This window comes from Crocodylus porosus, unplaced genomic scaffold (genome assembly GCF_001723895.1).
Source record: "Crocodylus porosus isolate Cpor-Errol unplaced genomic scaffold, CroPor_comp1, whole genome shotgun sequence".
Lineage (NCBI taxonomy): Eukaryota > Metazoa > Chordata > Crocodylia > Crocodylidae > Crocodylus > Crocodylus porosus.
Window position 1 is genome coordinate 97,010,827 of NW_017728943.1, and position 9,265 is coordinate 97,020,091.

At 43.9% G+C, this 9,265-nt stretch overlaps 1 protein-coding gene across 1 annotated transcript in view; it reads left to right on the forward strand.

The window, feature by feature from the left end:
• Positions 1-7,359, forward strand: part of NID1 (nidogen 1) — an 85,982-nt gene extending 78,623 nt beyond the window's left edge. The window contains exons 19-20 of the mRNA XM_019549831.1: positions 3,259-3,371; positions 4,266-7,359. Of these exons, the coding sequence (XP_019405376.1) occupies positions 3,259-3,371; positions 4,266-4,387 (235 nt within the window). The 3' untranslated portion in view covers positions 4,388-7,359. The remainder of the gene's footprint in view (positions 1-3,258; positions 3,372-4,265) is intronic.
• The last annotated feature ends 1,906 nt before the right edge of the window (positions 7,360-9,265 follow it).

Here is a 9,265-nt window from a genome sequence, read left to right on the forward strand (position 1 = left end):
CCACCTATAAGTTTATCAGGGGTGACCACCAGGATCTGGGGGAACGTTTGTTCACCAGAGCGCCCCAAGGGATGACTAGGTTGAACGGTCAAATTCTGGACTAAATATTCTAAAAATAACTTTGATTTTAATCCAAGTAAAAATGCGATTCAGGCTTTTTAGCTGAAGACTCTTCCAGAGATAGTCCCATTTATTTCAACGAGGCTGATCAGCAATAAGAGCTTTTAATGCAAGTAAGAGATTCCAAGATTTTGATCCAGTTAAGAAAAATTACTCTAGAATGTCTTTTATAAAGAACAAATAGAAAATGTCACGATTCTGTTAGCTTTTTGCTTCTAACCAGTTATAACTTCACCCAAGTGGCTGAGTGCCTGCCTCTTTCCTTTCTGAATGTCAGACTCCTCTTCAAATTGAGCATTTTCTATATCAGTGGACCATGTCATTATGACTGTGCCATGGATAATCCTGAGGGATTGAGAAGGCAAGAGGTGGAGCATAGTCTCTTCAGCTGTCCCTCAATATGAGGATGATGTTTGCTGGGGGGTGTTATTGGTGAGTTTTAAGATGACTGAAGAGTTTTTCCACAGATATAATAGGTGGTGCCTTATAGGGAGAGGAGCAGGCACAGCTGTTGGCCAGGATGCTGTGGGTTTTCCTTCCTCCTCTGCTATTTCTGGGCTTCCTGAGCAAGACGGTTCTCTTCAAAGTGAGCTGTAGCTTGATGTTTGGTGCAGTGCCTTTGAGACCTGTTACCAGCCAGTATTTCCCAATTTGTAAAGTTAGTGCCACCCATCTTAAGGTATGCTTTCAGGGTGTCCCTGTAGTGCTTCCTTTGTCTTCCGTGGGTCCTCTTACCTTGACTAAGTTGCAAGAAGAAGACTTGCTTCAGGAGACAAGTGTCAACCATCTGCACACAGTGGCTCAGCAGAGTTGGTGTTTTATGATCTTTGCCTCAGTGCTGCTATGTTAACTGAAGAGAAGATGCTGGCATTGGTACAGCGGTCTTCTCATCTAATCTGAAGGATCTTCCGGAGGCAATGCTGATGGAACCACTCCAGGCACTTAAGATGGCTTTGATGTGTCACCCATGTTTCTTACCCGGTAGAAGAGCGTAGAGATAACCACTGTGTTGTAGACCAGAATCTTGGTTTCTATCTGTAGATCTCGGTCAATAGAGATATGGCAAAAGATATGGTGAAGGATATGCTGGCACAGCAAATCTGATGTTTGATCTGTGCATTGAGACTGACCGACTGGGAGATGTGGTTACCAATGTACAGGAAATGCTCAGTGTTTTCCAGGGGTTCCTCATCAATGGCAATATTTGAGGAAGGAGAGCAGCTTGTGCTTGGGCAGGCTGATGGAACACCTTGGTTTTCCCAATGTTAAGGGAAAGTCCCAAACTATGATAGACACTAGGGGTGTATGAAGCTTTGGTCGCTGATTTGATTCAGAGAAAATTCATCCCAATTTGGAGGCTGAATCACCAAATCCAAATCAAATCAGGAGACAAAAAACCCCTCCAAATTGATTCAGAAAACAGTTCAGAAATTTGGAACGCAGCCTTGCAGAGGAACAGAAACTGAGAAGACGGAGGGGGAGCAGTGGGGGGAAGACTGACATCTGTAGCTGGCCAGTGACTGTGATCTTTCCCTGAGTCCCCTTCCAATCACAGTGTTCTTGGGGAGGGACATAGAAATAGCATATAAGCTTCTGTCTGCAGCCTTTCTGTCCCTTTTCTGAGCTGTTTCTGCCTGAGCAAAAGAGGGGTGGGCGGCTGGCCCAGAAACAGGTGGGCGGGCAGAGATCTAGCTGGCATCAGGAAGGCCCCCTGCTACAGGCTACCATCCCTGCTGTTTTCATCCTGCTGTGCCTTAACACACACACAAAGTCACATGTCACAAGTTTTGCTTTCAGAAGCTTGAGGTGCAGTTTCCCAGAAACCCCTGCACCTATCTCCTTGAAACCTCACAGGCTTCATGCCCTCAGAAAGAGCTACCACCCTGCTGTTTTCATCCAAATCTGCCAAAAACTGGCAAAGTTATAGGTATTTCAGTGATTTCCCATTATCATCTATCGCCGAACCACTGAAGCTGCCTGAATTAGTGCCGAATCTTCCAAAGCCAAGTCGGCCAAATCGATTCAGGACAGTGATCTGAATCTCCAAATTGAATCACTGTCCTTCGAATTGGCCGAATCCAAATTGAATACTTCCGTATTCACACAGGCTTAATAGGCACCTGAATAAAAGGTCAAGGCTAGATTATAGATAGGTCTCAGTGTGCGTGAGAATAACAGTCATCAGCATACTGAAGGTCAGTGATGCCAGTCTTGGTAACTTTCATTTTGCTGTGAAGGTGCCACAGGTTGAAAAGCTGACCATCCATTCAATACTTAAGCCAAATTCCAGGAGCAAGGAGGTCACAGATGAGAATCAAAATCACAGCAAGATAGATGGAGAAAAGGGTTGGGGTGATGATGCAGCCCTGCTTGACGCCAGTATGGATGGTAGATGGGTCTGTCTCTGATCCATTGCAAAGGACTGTGGCAGTCTTCCCATCATGAGTAGCCCGAGGATGCTGATGAACTTCAGTGGGCAACCAAACCTAGCCAGCACCTTCCATAAGGCTTCATGATTAATGGAGTTGAAGGCATTGGTTAGGTTAATGAATGAATAAATAGCTCATGATGTCGCTCCCTACACTTCTCCTGGATCTGTCATGCAGAAATCATGTCAGTGATACCACATGAGGTCTAAAGCCATGCTGGAGATCCTGGAAGGACATCTTCAGCAAGGGGGAGGAGGCAATTCAGCAGGATGTGAGTAAGAATGTTCCCGGTAACAGAGAGGAAGGCAATGCCTCAGTAGTTCCCACACATGGAGTTGTCCCCTTTTCTTGAAGATGGTCACAATGTTGGTATTTTTTAAGTCAGGTGGAGCTTCTTCATTAACCCATATTTTGATGAGAAGTTGGGGAAATTTTTGTGCTTGTGACTATTTTTCAAAGTAATAACAGCAACAAATAAGACTACTGGAAGATTTCACTGCTGCCCACAGTGTGGACCATGACATTTGGGTTGCCCTGCAGCTCTGTGAAACTGGCTAATCTTCTGCTATCTTTGTCAATATTATTGGTAGGCAGAGTATTAAAATGTAAATGGAATCTAGTGCTTCCTCTCCCAACACTGTTCTTTTGAGGTCACTTCAGGAGAAAGCCTTTGTTCATTGCTCCCTTTTCTCCAATTTCATTGCTGCAGGGATGCTGTTGTAGCTGTGGATCGCACAGTTTCGAAAGAGAACGATAACTTCCAGCCCCACAAACGTTCCCGTCTCTATGGAATAACTACAGCCTTGGCTCAGTGTCCACCAGGTAACCAACCATCCCGTAACTCTTTTCATTTACTACCCAGTGGTTCCCTGTAGTGGTGCCTGTACAGTATCTGCTGTTGGTCACCAGGAAGTAGGCAGGTCACATATTTTTCACCTGCTAAGTAATGATGAGAGAAGCTGAAAATGCACAGAGTATATTCCATGTAAGCCTTTGCTGAAGCTGCCATATGAATGTTATGGAGGTAGGAGATGAGAAAATAACCTGTGGATATGAATCGAAAGACAGGTGGATACATGGAACAGTCTTTTAAAACCAGATCCAGGGTGCATAAAAAGTTCATTCAATAACCCTATTATTGGCTGGATGGCATGCCTCTTTCATCTTTAAGGGTAGTGCTTATGCCTTTATTTTTTCAACTCATAAGAATACAAGCATCTTCGTCTTCCAACTGTCCTCAGTGGACTCCACTGTTGTGTAGAAAAGGAAAAGTTAAGGAAGCAGTAAGTGATAAGATGGGAAAAGTCATGCTCATCCTGTGGAATGGTTAAGCTTCTGAGTTATTGTACTATATAGTTTCATATCCTAAAAGCCCCCTGTGAAATTTGGAAGTGTGTATGTAATTCCTTTCAAGGAAAAATCTCTCTCCTTTCCTTTTCTTCATACAGAATATACACACAAGGAAAAATTAGTATCTTTGAAGCAACAATTTATGAAATCCTCCAACTCACACTTTCCCCTGGCTACCTCCCATGACAGTCATATCAGTACTTGCTATCTGATGAGTATCAGACCCAGACACCCAGGATCTTCTGTATCTAAAAAGAGCAAAGCAGCCATGCACCTAACTTTGTAGCTTACATTTCTTTGACTTTCCTGATTTAACATATTAACTTTTAATGCCTTTTTTATATTTTACTTCCACTTCTCTTGCAGGACATAGCTATTGTGAAGTGAATAACGGAGGCTGTACTCATCTGTGCCTGACCACCCCAGCAGGCCGCTCTTGCCGCTGTCCTGATAACACTGTTGGAGTGGATTGTATAGAACAAAACTGAGAGCTAGCACACAGAATGTGTTAGAGCTGCAGTGTCCTCTTGGAAATGTACTGTAAATAGTTCACAGCTATCAACACAATGAGACCCTTCATGATAAGTTCTCCATGCTACTGACAGGGAGCAAGCCAAGACACACACATGCACATGCGTGCACACACATACATGCACACACTGTTTGGTGGCATTCAGCCAAGTGTGTAATGCCCAGTACTTTCTTCCTGCAGTTAAAGATGAAGTTGGGATCCAGATGAACCTTAGCTGGCTGGACTGTAGGCCAGTAACTCCTGAGTGAATTTATGAGGTATAAGATTGTATGGGATTGTATGGTATAAGATTGTATACATTCACACTGCTCATTCAGACCATTACTTTGGCTGTTAATTTTATTAGAAAAAACCTTAATGAGTATGCTCTAGCATACAGTTGGCAGCGTTCCCTCTTAAGCTGTGTGGTGTGCGCGGGCACGTAGGCATGCCTGGCAGTGCAGCATGAGTGTGCCTGTTTAGCCACGCACACCACACAGCTTAAAGGGAACACTGACAGCAGACTTCTCCACCAGCTCACCTTGTCTTTTCATACTCTGTGAGCTCTTCTATTAAAACAAGCTCTAGTGGGTGTTGTGCAACTTTCACTGGATTTTTTCCAGAAAGCCTTATTTTTTGTGTCTGGCTGACAAATAGCTTTTTTAATATCCTCAGAGCTGAGAGTCCAAATACAAATCCCAACTCAGATTACTCATCACAAATGATTGTTGGTTAGTTGTTGGTTTATTTTTTCAAAGGGACACATTTCCTTAGTAGTGTTTCATTTCCATTGTTTGTGATGCATACAAGCATAAAAAAGCAGGGACCTGTGGAGGTCATCTAGTCCAACCGCCTACCTGAGGCAGGATCATTGCTATCCAGTCTGTCCTATACAAATCCATTATCTAACCTGCTACTAAAACTATGCAGGCAACCTGTCACACAACCACAAAGCATAGCACCTGAACCTGCCACAGGTAAAGCAGGGGGACAACAGTGGCCAATGTCCTGCTGCTGCAAAGGCTGTTGAAATCCAAGAGAAATCCAAGAAAGAAGGCCCCTGCTACAGAGCAAACCCCCCCACAATGTTTCCATCTGACCATGGGGTAAAATGTCTTCCTGGCATCAAATGTAGCAATCAGTCTGGCCCTGAGCAAAGAGACAAGATTTTCTAGCCAGGAACCTCTGGGTTTTGGTGTGGGCAGAAGCAGTGGCACGCCCCAGTCAAAATCCCCAGCCTGGGCTGCAGCCAACACCTAGTGCTTCTGAGGAAGACAAAAAAAAAGCCCCCTGACACATATAGCAAAAGGAAAGGGGTGAAAAATCCTTCCTAGCCCCATGTGGTAACCAGCAAATGTGCAAAGCATAGGAAATAGCCATAGCAGAGCATAGATGTAGCATCCCTGACCAATGGTTATCCAATCCTTTCTTGAACACCTCCAAAGATGGAGAGTCCACAACGTCCCTGGGCAGACTGTTTTACTGCCTCACCGTTCTAACAGTGAAGAAGTTCTTCCTGATATCTTTTCTAAAGCTACTTTGCTGCAATTTCCAGCCATTGGTCCTCATCCTGTTCTCTACAGCTAAAAAGAAAAGGCATTCTCCCTCATTTTTCTGTTAGCCTTTCAGATATTTGGAGATTGTTGTCATGTTCCCTCTTAAGAGCTTTTTCTGCAAGCTCAAGATGCTTATTTCCTTCAGCTTCTCCTCATACGACTTGCCTTCCAAGCTCTTCATCATTTTTGTCATCCACTGCTGGACCCTCCTAACTTCTCCATTTTGTTTTAATGTGGCCCCAAAAAACGGAACCCAATACTGTTCTTTAAGCTCAAAATGATACGTTTGCTTTTTCCTATCATTTTTTTGTCCTATTTGGCAAACTTGGTTATGGGAGGGTGGGGTTCTTTCACAGACTATGAGCAACCACAGCCGTTGAGTAGTTTATTGTCAGAAGTGTTGCCTCTGTCTCAGGGCTTCAAAATGAATAAAGAGTTTGCCCATTTCAGGTGCCATTTAAAACAAGAGCAAACCATCTGCACTGGAAACTGGCACACAAGGTGGAGTGTGTCTTCATTGACAGAATTTGTGTGAAACAGGCAGGGGAATCCTGCACTGTCCCTCCATAAGAAATTACACATTCTTCTATGAAAGCACAGTTCCAAAAAGTCCATACTGTAGCAGTGGGGTTGTAATGTTGTTGTAGTCCTGATGGCCTGGGAAATGTTAGAGAGGTGAGCATTTTGGGGCGATATCTTTTATTTGGACCATCAGTATGGTTGGGATAGGGGTAGACAAGCTTTTGAATGCAATGTACCTTTCCTCAGAACAGACCTGAGAAAGGGCAGTTTGTGCCCAAAAGGTTGTCAAACCTCTCTCCCAGCTCCATAATTGGTTCAATAAAAGATCATTTGCCTCTTGTAGTGTAGCAGCACATTTCTGGGGATGCGATTTCACATCTGTGCCTTCTGTAGGCAAGGTAGCTCATCTGCAGCAGCAAAACAAAGCATGATTGTGGAGGTCTTGGATAAAAGCAGCTACCTTTTAATAACTCCTGATCACAGCAGTAAATTATAATACCTACCCCACAGCAGCTAACATCCACAGGCCATTCTCCTCCAGATTTAAACAGTGTTAAAGCAGAGCCAATTTTGAGCCTAAGCTATGTGACAGTTTCCTCTTTTAATGATATATTTATCATAAAAATACCAAACTCTATATAGAATGTTTTAAAGTTTTTTGTATAACTCTTTATAACTTTTGTAATTCATGTTATATCTACACTTAATCAGGTATGTTTTTAAACTGTAAATACCAAAAAAATGTGCTGATATGAAGGTGCTTAATACCTGTTTCTCCAGAATTATTCAAATATCAGGTGGTGCTTTAAAGTTTACACTCTGTACAGCTATCTGTAGTATGGCCAATAAAGATTTTTTTTTGTAAAAAAAGGTCTCACCTGCAGGGTAGGGGGGAGGGAAAGTGGTATTTTATGCCTGTATTTTCTCGCAACTTTTACCTGTTTTTCCCCTATCCCGATTATGTCAGTCCTTCTAACCCAGGGGTGGGCAAAATATGGCCCATGGGGATATCTGACCTGCCAAGGGATTTGATCTGGCCCGTGGCAGATCCCTTGGTCCTGCCTAGCCCAGATGCACAGGGTAACCCAGGCTGTGGTGCATGTGGCCGTTCCCACTGCCCACAGGTGCACAGCGAGACTGCAGCAATCCAGCAGCCAGACTCTGCTTCCCAGCAGCCCCTGTTACAGATGCTCACTGTCCTGGACTGAGTTTGTAGGGCTGACAGACGCACCATATTTGTTAGAGACTAAATGCATCAAGTTCATGGTATTTGGTAGAGTCTAGAAACAGCAAGTTTATGGTGCGTCTCTGATTCCCATCACTAGATGGGAATCAGAGACGCACCATAAACTTGCTGTTTTTGCAGTCAGGTTTTCAGGTAAAACAACACTCACACAAATGTTGTAACACTTGCACAGAGTCCCCTTCTGCCCAAACACAAACATGCAAGCCATTGGTGACTATGGATTTGTGGTGACAATATATGTTTTAAATCAGAAAAATGTAAATATTTTGATTGAAGGTATTTCTAGAAGTAGCCAGCTGGAGTGACCTAGTGTTGAGGGACTGACATGTTGGCCTAGATGTCAAGCCAAAGCACTCTGCATGATGGGAACTGGTATAAATGCTGTGCCCATTTGGGCTTCTATCCTGTCCCTGATGATAGCTAGCACCATATCCAAGGAAGATTCAAGAAATCCCGCTTTGGAAGGTCTCATTTCCTAATAATTAAAGACTAACTTATACCTGGTAACATTAGTTTTTGTTCCCTCCCCAAATTATTTTTTGTTACAATTAAGTCATAACTCTGGCAAATCTTGTTACCCATATAAAAGTCCAATCCCTCCTTGAATCTTGTGAAATTCAAGGCTTCAGAAGTGTACTGCAGCAGTGAGCTTAAATTACATTTTGTGTGGGGAAAGGTGTTTCCTGTAAGATAGCTTGGCTCTGCCATCCCAGTAGATTTGGTTCAGGCATCTTTTTTTTAGTTACTATATATTGAAGGAACTGTTAAAAACCTGAACATACTGTTGCTTTTGCCCAAACGCAAAGACTGTTATGGCACCTTTCATAAAAAGAGAAGCTCTTGGTGCTGTTCTTGGCCAAATTCCCTCACTTGTTTCTCTTCCCAACTCTCCTGTACTGTGCACCATCTACCTTCAATTGCAGAATCTGCTGTTCTTGAGTGGCTCTCTCAGTTACGAATTGCCTTGGACTGTCACAGAGCCATAGAGAAGTAGGATTGGAAGGGACCTCCAGAGGTCATTTAGTCCAACCCCCTGCTAGAGGCAAGATCATCCCTACCCAAACCATCCCAGGCAAACCATCGTCTAAACTCAGACTGCCATGAACCCTGACACAGCATAAACTTAACACCCTAACCTGCCACAGGTAAAGCAGGGAGGGTGACCACAGCAGCCAATGCCCTGCTTCTACATGATGTCTCAAGAGGTCCTGGCCAGAGGGTCACACCACCCCTGCTAAAGAAGAAGGCCAAAACTCCCAGTCCATACCAGTATGACCACTGGAAGTCAGTCATCTCTTTAGATGCTCTGCATTTTAAAAATATATGATTTGGGGAAGCGTGGAGTTCAAGTTGTTTTGAATTGGGTTGAAAAAGGACTCTCCCTCTATGTAACGTTGGTCAGGCCACAGTTGGAGTACTACATCCAGTTCTGGGCACCGCACTTCGGGAGGGATGTGGACAGCATGGAGAGGGTCCAGAGGAGGGCCACTGGCATGATCAGGGGGCAGCAGGGCAGGCCCTACGAGGAGAC